The sequence below is a fragment of the Sus scrofa genome, chromosome 17 (genome assembly GCF_000003025.6).
Source record: "Sus scrofa isolate TJ Tabasco breed Duroc chromosome 17, Sscrofa11.1, whole genome shotgun sequence".
NCBI lineage: Eukaryota > Metazoa > Chordata > Mammalia > Artiodactyla > Suidae > Sus > Sus scrofa.
Window position 1 is genome coordinate 51,618,642 of NC_010459.5, and position 19,345 is coordinate 51,637,986.

At 48.3% G+C, this 19,345-nt stretch overlaps 1 protein-coding gene across 1 annotated transcript in view; it reads right to left on the bottom strand.

Annotated features, from left to right (window-relative positions):
• Positions 11,592-19,345, bottom strand: part of UBE2V1 (ubiquitin conjugating enzyme E2 V1) — a 34,266-nt gene continuing 26,512 nt past the window's right edge. Inside the window, 2 exon segments of the mRNA NM_001205094.1 lie at positions 11,592-13,385; positions 14,685-14,810. Coding sequence (NP_001192023.1) covers positions 13,239-13,385; positions 14,685-14,810 — 273 coding nt within the window. The 3' untranslated portion in view covers positions 11,592-13,238.

A 19,345-nucleotide genomic window follows, 5' to 3' on the forward strand; every position in this document is an offset into this window, starting at 1 on the left:
GGTCACCTCTCCTGGCCCACGAGGCATAGGGGGTTCAGATCCCAACTCTAGTAGTAAGTTACCCTAAGCTAGAAACTTAATCTCTCTGAGCCTCAATGTCCTCATCTGTAAAATGGGGGCACCAACAACATCATAGGATGGATGGGAAGGAAAGTGAGATTGTGGGTGTGATCATTCAGTCACCTTAATTTATTTAGTCAGAGCTGCATAACTGGACCTTGCCGGACAGGTCAAGTAGTTGATAATCTTTGTGGTGGGGGGCAGGCCATGAAGGTTGTGTGACTGGTTCGAGGCTACACTGTTCAGAGCTGAATCTTACTTTGTGGCTCAGAGCTGTGTGATCTTGGGTTGGTCACTCAGCCTTTCTGGGCCTCAATTTCATCCTGCTGACATCAGAAGACCCCAGGGCCATGCAGCAGCGGGCTAAATGAAATGTGGAGTCCAGTCCTGGCTGTGCTCTGTGCCTGGGGCAAATCAGTGCCCGTGAGGAGAGGCAGAGCGTGCCAGTGACTCCCAGGGCCCCTGCCCAGGTGGGCTACACCTGTAGGAAGGGGAACCTCTTCCTAATTTTTTTTTTTTTTTTTGTCTTTTGTTGTTGTTGTTGTTGTTGCTATTTCTTGGGCCGCTCCCGCGGCATATGGAGGTTTCCAGGCTAGGGGTCGAATCGGAGCTGTAGCCACCGGCCTACGCCAGAGGCACAGCAACGCAGGATCCGAGCCGCGTCTGCAACCTACACCACAGCTCACGGCAACACCGGATCGTTAACCCACTGAGCAAGGGCAGGGACCGAACTTGCAACCTCATGGTTCCTAGTCAGATTCGTTAACCACTGTGCCACGACGGGAACTCCCTCTTCCTAATTTAAAAGCCATGAGCAGTGGAACTCTACATGGGCCTCCCTTTCTCTTTCTAACCTTGCTGCTCCTGGGGAGCTCAGACTCAGCCTTAAAATCTATTTCCATGCCTGCTACTCTGGCGTCTGTCCCCACCGCCCCTCCCTCCAGCTCTCTGCTCAGCTCTAGACCTGCCAGCCTCCTTGATCCTTTGTCTGGGGGTCTTGTAGGCATCACCATATAACACTCACCCCCAGCACGAGAAAGGCCCCCTCACAAACTGCCTCCTCCAAAGCTTTCTCTGCAGGAAACGCTACTTCCTGGACTTGAGCCAAGCCTGCCCCCAACCCCAACCCGCTCTACTCACACCCCACATCTACCCCATGAGTGAACTTTGTGGTCTCCACTGTCTGCACATTCTGCATTTCACTGAATCTACGAGGCCTCCCCCTCCCTTGTTCTGTTCCAGCCACACTGGCCTTCCAGCTGTTTCTCCAACAAATTAGGTGTGCTCCTGCCTCAGGGCCTTTGCACTGCCTGTTTCCTCTACCAGAAACACTATCCCTCAGCTATCCATATGATTCACTTCCTTTCCTTTCTCAGGTCTGTATTCAAACGCCACCTTCTCAAACATCAAGGCTTCCTTGCCCTACCCTACTCATACCACCAGCACCTCCCACTCTGCTTTAGTTTCCTCCGTAGAATTTATCACCAACCAATATTCTACATAATTGGATTTTCACTTCTTTATTGTTTCTCCCTCAACCATCACCACATCCAGAATGTCAGTTTCACGAGGGCAGCTGTTTCTTCCTGATGTATCCCCTGGACTTAGGGCAGTGCCTGGCACACAGTAGGTGCTCATTAAATACTTGTTGAATGAATGAATCTGGAAGTGTGGATGCCAATGCGTCCCTGGGTTAACTGGGAAGTTCCAGGGAGCTCATGGTTTGGCATCACCCTGTAAACTGTAGAGGGCAATGCTCCCGGGACTCCATGGCTGGGTAAGCAGTTGGGGCTTGTGGGAAAGAGGCAGCTGAGGGTCCTGGGTGTTTACAGTTGGATTCCCAGAGCTGGGTGCTGATCAGGAAGGGCAAGGGGAGGCATGGTCCTGGGTCTGGCTTTAGGCCTCTGACCACAGTGTCAAGTTTGTGGAGTGAAGGGTCAGGAAGGCAGTGAGAACAGTGTGGCCGGAAGTGGCCAGTCTGTCTTCTGGCCTGAATTATCTGGGAAGAAAAATAATCACATTCCAAAGAATCCATTGCTTGGGTGTCAGAGCCACTGCAAAGGCTGAGGGGCAGGGGCAGGGCTGGCCTGGGCAGGTGGTGGCCCCACCTGAGGCTTAAAGAGATCAAGTCATCCACTCAGGGTGACCCAGGGGAAGCAGGATTTAGACCAGGCTTGGGGAGATGCCCCCAGATTGTGAATGGCTGAGGCATGGCAGCCAGGGTAGGGCTCCTTGGGAGGGGAGACCACTGCTCTAGGCTAGAGTGCCCCTCAGGGCACCTTGTGCCAGGCAGGGTTCAGTCCCATTCCCCAGACCCTGGTAGGGACAACTGGGCCAAGAGAGGAGACCACTATGCTACAAGCCACAGATAGAACCTGAAAGACCTGATGGACCTTCTCAGAATGGTCCCAAGGCCCAGACCCAGGGAGGATGACAGTGATGGATAATAACAGTAATAATAATAGCTCTTACTGTGTTTTAGACAATCACTCCATAAGGAGGCCACTATCATTTTTTCCATCACGGCAGTCCTCAAGAGCCTGGAGGTCTGCCTCCATTTCATCCTCTCTCCCACCACCAGCACCCTCACACACTCTGTTCCAGCCATACTGCCCTCCTTGCTGTCCCTTTATCCCTCCCAGCGCATGCATGCCTCAGGACCTTTGCACCTGCTGCTCCCTCTGCCAATTCTTTCTCCAATAAGCACTCAGCTCAGATGTCACTCCTCAGAGGTCTTCTCTGACCACCCATGTAAAGTAGTTCCTACCCTTTCTTCTGTCACATTGGCTCACTCTATGGCCTTTACTGCCCTGATCCAGTTATGAAATTATCTTGTTTGGGCATTATTTCTTTTGTCTTTTTTTTTGTCTTTTTGCCATTTTCTTGGGCCGCTCCCACGACACATGGAGGTTCCCAGGCTAGGGGTCTAATCGGAACTATAGCCACCGGCCTACGCCACAGCCACAGCAACGTGGGATTCAAGCTGCGTCTTCGACCTACACCACAGCTCACGGCAATGCCCGGATCCTTAACCCACTGAACAAGGCCAGGGATCGAACCTGCAACCTCATGGTTCCTAGTCGGATTCGTTAACCACTGAGCCACGATGGCATTATTTCTTTACTCTGTCTCCCACACCTGGAATGATGTCAGAGACTTTTCTGTCCTGTTCATTTATGCATCCCCAGTGCCTGGCGCAGAGCAGGCCCTCATAGTATTTGTTGAATGAACAAGAGTCAGACAGACAGACAGACATGTCCTCTCTGTGTACTGTTTATGACTGAATGAGCCAAGCTGACCACCGTTCAAGAAAGACCTCATTTCATTCAGGCTGGACCCCAGCCCAGGACAAAGGTGGGTGGGGGCTTCTGTAGCCCCCAGATCACTACCTTCCTGAGGAAAGGCCTGATGTTCCTGGACCCTCCTGCTCACCTTGGCCCAGGGAAATGAGATACTAGCTCAGCTCCCCTCTCCACCCCACACCCCTGGACATACCACGTGGACTCTGGGCCAGTTTCTAGGCCACATAAATGGGGACTCAGGCCAGACTGGGGGGCAATGTCTGAGGTTATGCAGGCCAGCCAGAGATGGAACTGGAAAATTCCCAGCCAGCTGTATATGAGGTCAGAGTGTGTGGGCAGAGGCCTGGGATCAAGCTGATGAAACCAGAGCAGAAGCAGCTGGATTTGGGCAAACCCTGGGTCTGTTCCTTCATGCATTCACCCATCCATCCATTCATTCAGCAGGTATCACCTCCCAGTGCCCAGTGCAGGGCCAGGCACAGCATATCCTTGTGTCCCCTGATCTGATTATAGTGCTTACTATGGGCCAGGTGCCGTGGACTTCTGTGACCACGTGACGTGCATCTTCCCACCTCAGGGCCTTTGCTCTTGTGATTCCCTCGCCTGGAACTGCCCCCTGCCAGGTTCTGGGCAGGGAAGGTCCTTGGCACTTTGGAAGTTTCCTCCTCAGAAAGGCCACCCCTGCCCAGTGCTGTCTCTCCATCCTGTCCTTTTACTGGAGTATTTTTATTTTTTGGCCTTTTAGGGCTGCAGGTGTGGTATATGGAGGTTCCCAGGCAAGGGGTCGAATCAGAGCTACAGCTGCCAGCCTACACCACAGCTACAGCAACTCAGGATTCAAGTCGCATCTGCAGCCTACACAAGTGACGGCAACGCTGGATCCCCAACCCACTGAGCGAGAGCGGGGATCTAACCGGCACGCTCATGGATACTAGTCGTATTCATTTTTGCTGTGCCACAAGGGGAACTCCTTACTGGGGTATTCTGCTCTGAAATGACATTGTGAGTTCACTTAGCCTATTTTGTCTGCTCTATTCCAATATCAACTCAGAAGGCAGGGGTTTTGGTTTGTCTTGTTCTCTGCTGAGACTCCAGTACAGAAATCAGTACACAGAAGCACTCAATAAATGTTTGCTCAATGAATGAATGAACCAAGGAAGGAACGTTCCACTGGGAAAGCTCAGGGATGGGTTTGGCTCCTAACCCAGATGGAGCAGGGGGCCTGCAAACTGAGGCCTGAAAGAGGGGGACCAGGTGAGTAGGTCAAGAAAGGGGGGACATGGTTTTGCCTCAAAATGCCTTCCTCCAAGGAAGGGTTAAAAGGTAGCTTGGAGGTGGTAACTGGTGATTGAAATTAAAAAGCCTTTAGGGGAGTTCCCGTCGTGGCTCAGTGGTTAACGAATCCAACTAGGAACCATGAGGTTGAGGGTTCAATCACTGGCCCCGTTCAGTGGGTTAAGGATCCGTGAGCTGTGGTGTAGGTTGCAGACACAGCTCGGATCCAGCGTTGCTGTGGCTCCGGTGTAGGCTGGCAGCTACAGCTCCGATTAGACCTCCTAGCCTGGGAACCTCCACATGCTGTGGATGTGGCCCCAGAAAAGACCGAAACAAAACAAAACAAAACAAAACAAAACAAAAATAACCAAAAGCCTTTAGGGAGTTTCCTTTGTGGCTCAGCAGTCAATGAACCTAAGATCCACGAGGATGTGGGTTTGATCCCTGGCCTCGCTCAGTGAGTGGGTTAAGGATCTGGTGTTGCCGTGAGCTGTGGTGTAGGTTGCAGATGTGGCTCAGATCCTGCATTGCTGTGGCTGTGGTATAGGCCAATGGCTACAGCTCTGATTTGACCTCTAGCCTGGGAGCTTCTATATGCCCCAGGTGTTGCCCTAAGAAGCCAACCAAAAAAAAGAAAAAAAAAAAAAAAGCCTTTAATCCATCGCCACCAGAGTTCCCGTCGTGGCTCAGTGGTTAACGAATCTGACTAGGAACTATGAGGTTGCAGGTTTGATCCCTGGCCTTGCTCACTGGGTTAAGGATCTGGGCATTGCTGTGAGCTGTGGTGTAGGTCGCAGACGCGGCTTGGATCTGTGCTGTGGCTCTGGTGGAGGCCAGTGGCTATAGCTTCGATTGGACCCCTAGCCTGGGAACCTCCATATGCCGCGGGAGCGGCCCTCAAAAGGCAAAAACACACACAAAAATAAATAAATAAAATAAAATCTATCGCCACCATCAAAATTGAGTTATTTTAGTAAACCTTGATGTCTGGCTTCTCTCTCAAACTGAAAGATGTGGCCATCCTAAGCCCTCATTCCTGAGGCAAAAAGTCATCTCCCAGTTCACAGCAGCCCTCCTGGGCCCTTGCAAGATTTGACCCCTTAAGTCAGAAGCCGCCTTGTCCTGGCTGCAGGACCCCACCATGAACACCTAGGCTAGGCAACCTTGAGGACACATCCTGGACCCTAGCTCATCCTCGGTAAAACATGCGCTGGTAGCGTGGATGCGTTAGTCCTCCAGGTATGGGACAGGGGGTGGTGGTTGTGTACCCCCCGCAACCCCCGCCCATTGCAGCGTCCCCCTGCACCAAGAGCGCACGGTCAGCTCAGAAGTGGTCGGTCCCTGCCCAGAGGCCACATTTGCCTGCGCTTCCACCCCAGCCCTGCCCCCCACCCCCGACCCCGCCCGCACACGTCTGCAGGGCGCGGGCGCCCTCTGCTGGTCCACAGCGGGCACGCAAGCTAGAGCCAGAACCCAGGCACCTGGAGGGAGTACCTGGGAGGTTTCTCTGCGGTGGAATGGGGTGATTTAACAGTAGCTAAGTAACGTTTACTGAGGGTTTGCTCTGTGCTGAGGATTGTGAGAATCTCACTACACGTAAAACCTCACGTAATTCTTAGAACAATCCTGTGAAGTGGATACAGAGAGGCCCGTGGCCACACAGCTGGTAGACGTGGAAGTGGGTTGGCGCACCTGACTCCAGGGCCTGCGCTGGCACCCCCTGAGATGGAGAGGTTACCTGAAGATCTCACCTCCGCTCACTCACAGGACCCTCGTGGCTGGTGAAGGTGGCCACTTACTGGCTGACCTGGCCAAGCCACACACAAACCACTGGTCGGTCTATGCTTCCAATGAGAATCTCAGACAGTAAGAACTCCTTCGCTTGAGGCACATTTACTAATCAGTAGGAGAAAGTAATGAAGATGACATAATTGAGGGTGGAAGAAGGCTTTTCAACTTAAGACAACCTTGCACGTAAAATGCACGTGAAACTATAAAGTAGTTCAGCTGAAAGATGGGCAAATAAGAGGTATAAGAGAAAGGGAGAGGAGAAGCTGTCCTACATTGCTGGTAGGAAGGTAAGTTGATATGACTTTGGGAGGCAACTTGAAAATGACAAAGCTGGAGTTCCCGTCATGGTGCAGCGGAAACGAATCCGACTAGGAACCATTAGGTTGTGGGTTCGATCCCTGGCCTCGCTCAGTGGGTTAAGGATCCAGAGTTGCTGTGAGCTGTGTAGGTTGCAGATGTGGCTCGGATCTGGCGATGCTGTGGCTGTGGTGGAGGCCAGTGGCTACAGCTCCGATTAGACCCCTAGCCTGGGAACCTCCATATGCCGCAGGTCGGCCCTCAAAAGACAAAAGAAAAAAAAAAATGACAAAGCTAAACATGCCCATGTCCTTGAACAGGGCAGTCCACACTTCCAGGACTTTTTGTCTTTCTTAGAGCCGCATCTGTGGCATATGGAGGTGCCCAGGCTAGGGGTCTAATTGGAGCTGTAGCTGCTGGCCTACGCCAGAGCCACAGCAACTCGGGATCCGAGCTGAGTCTGTGCCCTACATCACAGCTCACGGCAACGCCGGACCCTTAACCCACTGAGTGAGGCCAGAGATTGAACCCGCATCCTCATGGATCCTAGTCGGGTTTGTTAACCGCTGAGCCACGAAGGGAACTCCTTAAATTTTTTTTTTTTTTTTTTTTTTTGGCTGCGCCTGCAGCAGGTGTAAGTTCCTGGGCCAGGGATTAAACCTGCACCACAGCAGTGACCCAAGCCACAGGAGGCAACGCCAGGTCCTTAACTGCTAGGATCCTCAACCAGGGAACTTTAGCAGGTTAATTTCTTTAGCAGGGGATGTCCGATGGTTTCCATCCTTCACTGCCAGGGTGGCCACCACCTCTGTCCTTATCACCCCTGACAAGACACCCTACTTCTCAATCCAATCTAAAATGGACACTTTCACATCTTAACATTTCTGGAACTGGGGCATTCCTCAGAAACAGGAGTGTCTTACCCTTATGATTGGCAGCGTTTTTTCCTGGCCAGTGTACATAAAATAAAGCATCTCACAGCAGACAGCGTCTCAGACTCAATGAAACGTGGGTCTGTTTCCCATGGATCCTGCGGCAACTCTGCATTACTTGGCACCTTCTACCTGTGTCACAGGTGGTGCTGCCCGGGCTCTGAGGACCCACCACCTGTCCCCAGGCAGAGCTTCCAGGACTGCAGGCTTCCCAAAAGTCAAAGGCTACCAAGATGAAAATCTTGGGACAAGGTACAGCTGGTGACAGAGCCTCATTGTTCAGAGAATTCAACTGTGGCCTGCAAACTGCGATGGTACTTTCTTCTACGTGGGAATGAAAAGAAGTTGTCAGTTTGACACACTAACGTTAGGAGATTTCACATAAAAATCTGTATCAGAAAGATTACACCTAAAATTAGTATGATACAAATGAACTACATTTCAATTAAAAAAAAAAAAAAAGACTGGGGTCCCCTGGTGACCTGGTGGTTAAAAACTTGGTGTGGTTGGAGTTCCCACTGTGGCTCAGTGGAAATGAATCTGACTAGCATCCATGAGGACACAGGTTCGATCCTTGGTCTTGCTCAGTGGGTTAAGGATAACGGCATTGCTGTGAGCTGTGGTATGGGTCGGAGATGTGGCTCGGATCCTGCGTTGCTGTGGCTGTGGTGTAGGTGGATGACTACAGCTCTGATTCAACCCCTAACCTGGGTACCTCCATATGCTGTGGGTGCAGCCCTGAAAAGACAAAAAAAAAAAAAAAAAAAAAAAAGTCTGGCATTGTCACTGCTGGGTTCGATCCCTGGCCCAGGAACTTATACACGTCACAGTGTGGTCAAAAAAAATAAAAATAAAAATCTGGCATTCACTGAGCCCACATCCCCAGCACCAAGGAGCACCTTCATCAGACACATGCCAGAACCCTGATGAGGTAACGAGGCCAGTGCCTTCTTATTCAGGGCTGGGGAGGCTTGCTCTAGCACTAAGACCTCCCCTCTTCCACGGTCACCTCCAGATAATGGGCCAATAACCAGTAACTTGATGGAATCCCCACAAGAACGCCTCTGAGGTGGTCCAGCTGTCACCCCTATAGCTCACAGCCATGAGCAGTCCGCACAGCCCACCCCCAGCATCTTCTCTCAAATGGAGAGAAGAGAAGCTTTCATAAGCTGCCCTTCCTTAGAACTTGCTCCTCTGATAACTGAAATCCCCGATTCCATGTACTAAGTCCTTCACAGAGTTCCGTAGCAGGCACAGGCTAGGAAAGGGAACATGACTGAGGGTCCACTTGTCATGGGCTGGGGGGAGGACAAGAGGACAGGCAGGGACTGGCCGGCAGGCAGACAGGAGTGGACACCTGGCAGGGCCGGTACCGAGGACTCAACTACATCAGATCTGAAGGCAGCAGTGCATCAGCGGCACCTCCCAAAGGGCCCTCAACTCAGCAGAGAAGCAGCTCAAGGGTACTGCCCTCACTCCAAGGTTGTGGTCAGAGGTCACAGCGCAGCAGAGACCCCACACTGGTTTGCTGTTGGCCAATCAGAATTGGGTGCTCCCCCCGCCCCCAGCATTGCCAGGTCACGGTGAAGACCCCCCCTTCCCCCCGCCCCCTGCCGTTCTACACAGTGAAAAGCAACAGCTGGAAGTACTTTCTCTCAAGAGCAGAGACCTGGTAGGAGCTGGGGATCAGAGGTCACCTGGTGAAAGAAGGGCCCTCTCTGCACCTCAGAGAGCTTCTTCTCGGCCCTATGTTCAGGGCATCCACTAAGACCACCTGTGAACCCCACGAGCAAAAATGAAGAGCAAATCACACGAATGTGGGACGTATCCTCAGACATGGACTCAACCACTGGTCACAGAAGGTTCTAGCTGAGGTCTTGAAGCTCTAGCTCAGTTAGTTCCCTGAAGCCCACTAAGGTAAAGCACACCAAGTCTAGGATTTCATTTGGGACTGTTTCCTCTGGAGGCCACTGGACAGAAGAGCTTCCATTTTTTAGATTTAGTCCTATATTTGCTTTGGGGTTTTCTTTCTTTTTTTTTTTTTAAATGCCTTCACCCACAGCATATGCAAGTTCCTAGGTCAGGGACTGAATCTGAGCAGCGGCGACCTACACCACAGCTGTAGCAATGCTGGATCCCTTAATCCACTGTTGGGCCAGGAATCCAACCCATATCTTCAGTGACCTGAGCCCCTTTAGTCAGATTCTTAACCAACTCCTGCTTTGGGATTTTCTAGTAGCATTTTGAAGTTATTTTACTTTATTTTTGCTTTTTTGTCTTTTTAGGGTCGAACCCCCGGCATATGGAGGTTCCCAGGCTGGGGGTCTAATAGGAGCTGTAGCTGCTGGCCTATGCCACAGCCACAGCATCGCCAGATCCGAACTGCTCCTGCAACCTACACCACAGCTCACGGCAACGCCGGATCCTCAACCCACTGAGCAAGGCCAGGGATCGAACCCACAACCTCATGGTTCCTAGTCAGATTCGTTAACCACTGTGCCATGATGGAAACTCCTTGAAGTAATTTTAGAATCCCCCATCTGCTTTCTCCCTTAAGAGAACTGACCAAGGGTGAGGAGCCCACAGATGTCCCTCGCCTGATCTCCTCTCAGGGGAGCTTACAGGCAGCAATTTACTCCAGAGGTCAGAGTCCTAAGGACCATTTGGCAGAAATTCGGGCAGTGCTTTCTGACATTTGATCTGGTTCCACAGCCCACATGGAATGACCTGGCTCCTGCCACAGGACACCAAGGTGGTGCCTGTTGGTGGCTGGGACCACAGCAGCAAGTTCAGATCCTGAGTAAAAATAGCCACTGACATGTTTCCACTCCTCCCACAGTGGATGGGAGACAAACTGAATCATCAGATCAAGATTCTTATTTATTTATTTACTTTTTGTCTTTTTGCTATTTCTTTGGGCTGCTCCCGCGGCATATGGAGGTTCCCAGGCTAGGGGTTGAATCGGAGCTGTAGCCACCGGCCTACGCCAGAGCCACAGCAACGCGGGATCTGAGCCGTGTCTGCAACCTACACCACAGCTCACGGCAACGCCGGATCGTCAACCCACTGAGCAAGGGCAGGGAGCGAACCCGCAACCTCATGGTTCCTAGTCGGATTCGTTAACCACTGTGCCACGACGGGAACTCCAAGATTCTTATTTTAATCACTAGAAATACATGGGCAAACTCTATTTTCTTTTCTTTCCAACAGATAACTAAATTGAGCCAATAAGCAGGTACCAGTGGAGATTTAATAGCTAGGGTCCCACAAAGCTACTTAAATCAAAGGAAAGAAGACTCAGAGTTCCCTTGTGGTTCAGTGGGTTAAAGATCTGGCATTGTCACTGCAGTGGCTCGTCGCTGCTGTGGCACAGGTTTGATCCCTGCCCCAGGAACTTCCACATACCACAGGTATAGCCAAAGAAAACAACAACAAAACAACCAAAAAAAACCAACCCAATCTTTTAGATCTGGGGTTGGCAAACTATGGTCTATGTGCCAAATCTGGCCCTTTGCCCAGTTTTGTATGGCCCCTTGAATGAAGGATTTTTATAGCTGAACATTTGCAATTGGTTTGATAACAGGGAATACTAATCTTGAATCCAATTAAGTAAAATGTCATCTCCAAAAAAAAAAAGCATTCCATTCTTCTCAGCAGATCTGTAACATTACAAAAAACTGTACTCAATTATTACCATTTTGAATTTCATCAAAACAACCTGGAAATTTGTTTTCTCTCATGTATATAAATACTCATTTTCTTTGTTTTTTTGTCTCTTGGCCAATTAAGCCTAAATATTTACTAACTTTGGCCCACTGTAGAAAAAGTTTGCCGACCCCTGCTCTAGGAGACCAAACTGAATCCCAAAGCATCTATGATATTAAATTCTGCTCCTGAATAAATTATATGCCAAGAGGAAGAAGAGCACCGCTTCTTAAATATTAACGCACACTTCTTTTTATTATATTAAAATCAGGCAATGGTCTGACAATAAAAAGGCTGCTTATGGAATACTGTTATGTTAAACTTTACTTACAGGATGTTAAATCCTTAGAACTAAGGTTTTCCCCAGAAAAAGATTAATGGAAACATCAATTGCTTTTCAGACTTGATAGTTGCTGCTTCAAAAGGTGGTTTTATACAAACGCTAAATTAAAAAAAAAAAAAAAAACCCTTAGAACACAATGAATTGCTTTTATTTCGGTATGCATCCACACCTCAGCATTTAGTGGTCCTGAACAGAAAAGTGGAAAAACGCAGCAATTTGCCGGAAAGTCAAGCCCGCCAATTTCGGGGATCTGCCGTGCACACCGAGTTCTTTCTTAATCCCTGCTGAGGACCGTGAGAAGCAGCAGCACCAAAACCAAAGTATGCACCGAATTCAAGATTCTTTTTGTTCCAGTTGTCAGATTCCAAACTAGACCCAAATTGGATTGCAAGGATGACCAAATGAGATACCTTCAAAACTTCTTCAATTTTTAAAAGCAAAAGCAATTACAGGAAAAGAAAACAATTCATTCAGAGGGATTGTGTGTGCTTACAAGTGTCTTCCGTGGCCTTTCTCCAAGTTTAACCACCAAGGACTTCGAGAGCTGGCAGGTCTGAGTAGCCCTGGTGACTGTTCTTTCATCTTATCAAAACCTGAGCTAAAAACGCATCAGCTGATGATGACAGCAGAGGGTGGCAGGGCTGAGAACCCAATATTCATTTCCCAGGCTGGTGGAGAGTAAATAAACATGGTTCCAAAACTAAATGAGGGCGGTCAGAGACTCTTTCCAACCTTACCTGATGGCTTCTGGCCAAAGCAAGGAAGTGCCATGGAAAGTGTTGGGTGGTGATGGTGCAAAAAGGGATTTGAGGAGGAGGAAGGAAAAAGCAGCACCCCTCGATTAAGGTAGGGGGAGAAGATATGGGGAAAGCCCTGAATTCCTCACCAAAGGCCAATTTCAGAGGGGAGCAGAGGGGGTTACAATCTATGCTTCGGCCAAGGGTGGGAGTGGAGAGTTGGGGAAAGGATGATGGCTTGGAAGGGAGGCATCATTTAAGACTTAAAAAAAGAAACAAGGGGTGCAGACAAAGCACCCCCCCATACCCAGCAGTAGTCCAACAGGCTGTGACCTGAAACCTTCACATCTACTCTAACAAGCCACCCCAAGCTGGAGGGCTGTTGCAGGGAGGGAGGGAAGCAGGGGGAGGGGAAGGGGAAAAGGCAGAGACCCTAGGCCATGTAATCAGCAGCAAGGTGATTGTGTGATGTGTCTTTTCACAGTTGAGTTAGATGTGCCCCACCGGTTATGATGGGAATCAATTTAAATATACTTTCTTGATCCCAGAAGTTCAACTATGTGGACAGTGGTTACACTTGACAGGATGATTTGTTATAGCACAACTTATATATTTCAAATGGACAAAAAAATTAGTATCATTTACAGTATCTTAAGATAAATTGCCTTTGAATGGAAGCTTCCTTTCCAGTACTTTGAGGTCTACAAGATGTATCTAGAAAATTTACTACTGTGGAAAATGAAGACTGCTTAAATCGAATGGGGGGTAGGGGAGGGCCTGTGGTTTTTCTTTTTGATTAATTGCTGTAACACTGTCCTTCAGGCGGCTGAGGGAGTTTCATATTTTCTTTAGACATCATTAGGCGTCGAAGCTCTTGCAGAACAACTTTGATACTATATGAGTTCTGCCATTTTGCTAGCACTGATATGGCTCTTGGGTCCACCTACACAAAGGCAAACAAAAGCCAAATTACTGTCAGGTTCTCAAACAAAAGAAGAGCTGTATGCTGAAGCTAAGCTACAGAAGAAACACTGAGTAAAACGCATTTTTTCAAATTGAACATGCTGATCACGCAATGGTATGTGACACACAGAGTGTTCATGGGACTCTCTCCTTCCAGTTAGTCTGTTTCCCCCTTTTTGTGTCCCAAACGCTCACTGTTTGGGAGAAGGAAATTATGGATAAGCAAAGCCACTTTTAGAGAAATGGTCCTGACACTTGGTGAGACTCAATCCAACTGGCTCTGAAACAATGACATGACCTGACCTGCTTCTGGGCCAGCTGCTGCCACTACTCAGGACCAAGGCTCTAATCACAAGGGCCTGCCTCAGAGTCATCCCTTTTCAAGTCGTGCGGCTTCTCCCAAAACAGTTTCTCAGTGTGAGCAGAGTCCTGGATTCAGCACTTCAGGTGGAACTCAGACAACACTGAACACAGAAACAAGGCTCACCTCTTTTCTACTTTGTCAAGTTTTCCGACTATCTCAAAACAGAAGGCTTATTAGCTTGTGTGATGCTAATATGTAGCATCTTTAATACTTGCTGATCTCCTCTCTGAACAAGAGAGCAGGGATCAGAGGCTCAAAAGCCTTTGGTAAGCAACATATGGTGGAAAAACTATCAAGCTTGTTTTGTTTTTTGTAACATTTGCCATTGCCATCACTGCCTTCTTATGACAAATGAGACTGGTTTCCATTCATGGTAGTGAAAATGGTGGTAAAAATAAGTTTAGGAGTTCCCGTCGTGGCTCAGAGGAAACGAATCTGACTAGTATCCCTGAGGATGCAGGTTTGAACCCTGGCCTCGCTCAGTGGGTTAAGGACCCTGCACTGCCAGGAGCTGGGGTGTAGGTCAGCGGCCACAGCTCTGATTTGACCCCTAGCCTCGGCTGCATATGCGGCCCTAAAAAGACAAAAAGTTTGAAAAGCAAGGCCATTAAAGGAAAAAAAATACTATGCATTAGTCGTCCACAAAAAAGGCCCATGAGGTAAAAGCGTGACCTTGAGCAAGATCTTTCACCTTCATGCCTCCGTTTCCTCCTCTCTACCTGCTGGGGGTTTATCAGGAGACTGAATGAGCTCTTATCTCAAAGTGACTGGCACAGTGCTGAGTAACACAGGGCAGAGTAAATGCTGCACAAGGAACAGCTAAACACAACTGAGGAAGAGGCTTTCATTCCAAATCTGCACGTTTATACTGCAATATCATCAAATAACCAAGTAACACATGGAAAAACTACTTACCACTCCATTAGAACTATTAACTCCATTCATATTAATTTTTGTTACAAATCTTACAAAGGGGGGTGCTTCTGGGTATTTAGGTCCACATTCTATTTTAAGGCTGTATATTCGGTTTTCATAAATTGTCTGGAAAAGAAAAAAGGGTACAGCCATGTCAGGCAATTACAAAGAATTCAAAAAGGTAGAACTTCTGAAACCCCATTTATTCCTGACTGCAGAACTGATGCATTTGCTTCCATTACTCAAAGTCTACTTGTTACTTGAAAAGTTAGCAGTCCCTACACCAGTGTGTATAAATTCTGGCTTCAGGAAAACATAAGGAAGACAGAAAATTTAAGTTAGTATCACTGAAGTTTTAAGTCAGTATTATTAAATCCAATCAGATGGACTTGTTTTTATGTTAATTTTTCTACACTCTGGGAAATGGTAAGAGGCATTCTTTCTGGGAAGTCACACTAAATATTTGCTCATGTCAGGATCATCAGCCAATGCACTAAATACCATCATGTACAAAGCATAGAACATAACTCGTTGGCCCCCTGGAGGGCAGGGACCACTCTCAGAGCTCTGGGTGCCCCTCCCTCACTGTGTGATGTGTCAGAAATGGCTCCCGTGTAAACAGCGACATCTAGTGGTCTTTGGGGGGAATAAGTTAAAGAAGATGCGATTTACATGCTTGGAAACTTTACATTTGAGCAGTGGCCCATCCCTAATTTAAAAACTGGAACATATATTTTAAGATTCAGAATGCAGTCATAACATATACCCAAAGATAAGTTCCCATTGTGGCTCAGCGGAAACAAATATGACTAGGAACCATGAGGTTGCGGCCTTGCCATGAGCTGTGGGGTAGGTCGCAGACACACGGCTGGGGCATAGGTCTCAGCAGCTGCAGCTCTGATTAGACTCCTAGCCTGGGAGCCACCATATGCTGCGGGTATGGCCCTAAAAAGCAAGGGAAAACAAAACAAAACATATACCCAAAGAAACTTTTCACATCCACTTAAGAGGGACCTCAACCTATAACAAAATTAAAATTCAACTCTGGATTTCACCTAGCCTCAAGATGCTCCTCCTCTCTTATTCCCCTTAAGGAGCACCACCATCCACCAGTGAGTTAAAGCAGACACCCAGCAGCCGGCCAGGATTCCCTTTTCCCTCACCTCCTACCCTCCAATCATCAACAGGTCTCAGCTTGCACCTCTAAGAGGTCCCACACCCACTTTTCTCTACCACCACGGCTCACCTGAACCACTCTCCCCAAGCCTCTGCCTTCTCTCTTGCTCTGCTACCACTTGCTCCCCACACAGTAGCCTAACTGTTTAGTACCAGAAACTGTTCCTTCGGCTGAACCCCTGCAATGGCTTCCTGGTAGCCTGAGAAAGGAAGTCTGAACTCCTGGACTGGACCCTGCAAACCTCTGCTTTCCTTTTTATTCATCTCCCTCTGCATCCAGCCCCTATAGCTTCCATGCTACAGCTCTTCAAACACCCCAAGTTCTCTTTCCCTCAGGGCCCTGACACTGGCTGCCCCCCTGCAGCTCTGCAGCCCACGAGCACTTTTCTGAGTCCTCCTGACCCCTCATCTGAAGACTGACATTCAGTCTCCCATCGGACACCCCTCACTAAACTCAGGATAAGGAGGGGAGGAGCCACAACTGAACTGGTACTCAAAGGTTTGTTGAATGAACAAACATTGCTCTTTACGCTCTTATAAAACGAACACCTCACTGCAATTAATGAGTTTCTCCAGAGAAAGAAAAACTCACTCAGTAAACATAACAAGCAGGAAGCAAACAGGGGCATGGTTTCCATACAGATTTATGGAAAATATGATAAAAGGTCTAGCCTCAGCACCTAGCACAGCCTCACCATCAATAAGGATCTGTTGACGGCATGGATCTCAAACTCGTCTCTCGGTGTGTCCTGCATTCATGCTCAATGGGTTTTTTCACACAATTTCTTATATGAAAAAGTTCCTGGGGGAGTTCCCTTCGTGGCTCAGCAGTTAATGAACCTGACTAGGATCCATGAGGACATGGGTTCAATCCCTGGCCTCACTCAGTGGGTTAAGGATCCAGTGTAGGGTCGAAGATGCAGTTTGGATCCAGCACTGCTATGGCTGTGGCGTAGGCTTGCAGCTACAGCTCTGATTAGACCCCTAGCCTGGGAACTTCCATACACTGCAGGTGTGGCCCTAAGACAAAATTAAAAAATAAAAATAAATAAATAAATAAGACCCTGGGGAATTCCCTGGCAGCTCCGTTGGTTAAGAACTCACATTGTCACTGTTGTGGCTCACTCAGATTATTGCTGTGACACAAGTTCATTCCTGGTCCAGGAACTTCACATGCTGCAGGCGTGCCCCTCTCACCCAAACCCCCTGAGGGCTCATAATTACTAAAATCACAAAGTCTTTTTTCTTTTTTTAAAATGGCCTCACTCTGGGCATATGGAAATTCCCAGGCCAGGATGGAATCTGAGCCACAGCTGTGACCCATGCCACAGCTGGGGGCAATGCTAGACCCTTTAACCCACTGCATGGGGCTGGGGATGGAATCTGCTCCTTCTTAGCAACCTGATTCTCTGCAATTGGATTCTTAACCCACTGTGCCATACTGGGAACTCCACAAAGTCTTTTAAAATATTTGATACATCTTGGAGACACCAATGCATCAATTCATTCATCTGTTGACACATTTTGTGGCTTATCATTGTGGATAAGAGGTCATGGACCATTCGACATATTAACAGTTTAGTAATAGGATTCTGATAACATAGATTACATCTTAACATTACTCTTGACACAATGAAAGTCTAATTTAAAAATATCTATGCTACAGAATTCCCTGCTGGCTCAGAGGGCTAAGGATCTGGTTGTCAACTGCTGTGGCTTGGGTCACAACTATGGCATGAGTTTGATCCCTAGTTTGGGAACTTCCACATGCAGCAGACCAAAAAAAAAAATTACTTAAAAATAAATAAATAAAAACATCCAAGCAATGATTAACTTCTTAGAAAAAGAGAAATACTGAATTTCTCTCTTTTTTTGGCTGTGCCCACAGCACGTGGAAGTTCCTGGGCCTGGTGTCGAACCCAAGCTACCTCAGCGACTCAAACCACTGCAGTGACACCACCAGATCCTTAACCTGCTTCGTCACAGGAGAATTCTACGAAATACTGAATTTCTAACCAGTGATGTTCAACCGGCAATTCATTGTAACACGATGAAAACTACCTCAAGTCAAATGAGCAGAGATACCTGAAGGGTCACTAAAAATTTTAGCCCAAAGCAAAACTTTTACAGATTCTAGTTTTCTTCTATTTTAGAGTCCTCCAGGGACCTGCTAAAAAAGGTTTCACTGAAGAAAGGAAATGTGCCTAAAGGAGAGTTGCCAGAACATTCGGTCTCTGTGAGGTACACTGCTCTCTTTAAGATTCATTATTTGAGAAGTTCCTGTTGTGGCTCAGCGGTAATGAACCCAACTAGTATCCATGAGGATGTGGGTCCAATCCCTGGCCCTGCTCAGTGGGTTAAGGATCCAGCGCTGCTGTGAGCTGTGGTGTAGGCCACAGACAGGGCCTGGATCTGGCGTTGCTGTGGTTGTCATGGTGGCTGGCAAGCTGTGGCTCCAATGTGACACCTAGCCTGGGAACTTCCAAATGCCGTGGGTGCAGTCCTAAAAAGAGAGAGAAAAAAAGAAAGATTCATTATTTGATCATGAAACAACTTTGTGGCTATGACTTGAATTTCACGGGACAATTTGGCAGTGCCTACCAACATGTGAAACAGACATGCTCAGGCCAGCAGGACCGTTTCTAGCAATTTCCTACAGGTGGCCTTATACCTGCACAAAGTCAAAGCATCGTTATTTTTGCTACTGCAGACAATCCAAATGTCCACCTGCCAGGGACTGACTAAATAAATACGGCAAATTCACACAATCTGATATTTTGTAGCCTTTTCAAAAGCTGAGGCCCAGACAGACAGACAGACAGACAGACACACACACACACACACAGGCACGCAGGAACACATGCACCTGGCTACTATTAGCACCTCTGAGGTCAGGGTAGAAATACTCCATATCTAATGCTGTGGACAATCAGAGATTTGCCAGAGTTTTGTAAGGGGCACTTGGACAGGAAGCTCTGCTTTTAGGTTTGGAGGACTTGCTTTCCAATATAAATATATACAGGAGTTCCTGCTGTGGCACAGTGGGTTAGGAGCTGTCGTTGCCTCTAGCAGTGTAGGTTCAATCCCTAGCCCAGCACAGTGGATTAAAGATCTGGTATTGCTGCAGCTGTGGCATACGCTGAAGCTCAGATTCGATCTCTGGCCTGGGAACTGACATAAGCTGTGGGTATGGCCAAAAAACCCCCACCTGCGCACACACACACACACACACACACACACACACACACACACACACACACGATTAAAGCACTCAAAGAGCACGCCCCAGACAGCCAGATTCCCCTTTTTTTTTTGCTTTTTAGGGCTGCACTTGCGGCATATCGAAGTTCCCAGGCTAGAGGTCTAGTCAGATCTACAGCCGCCAGATCCAAGCTGAGTCTGCAACCTACACCACAGCTCACGGCAACACCAGATCCTTAACTCACTGAGCAAGGCCAGGGATGGAACCCACAACCTCATGGTTC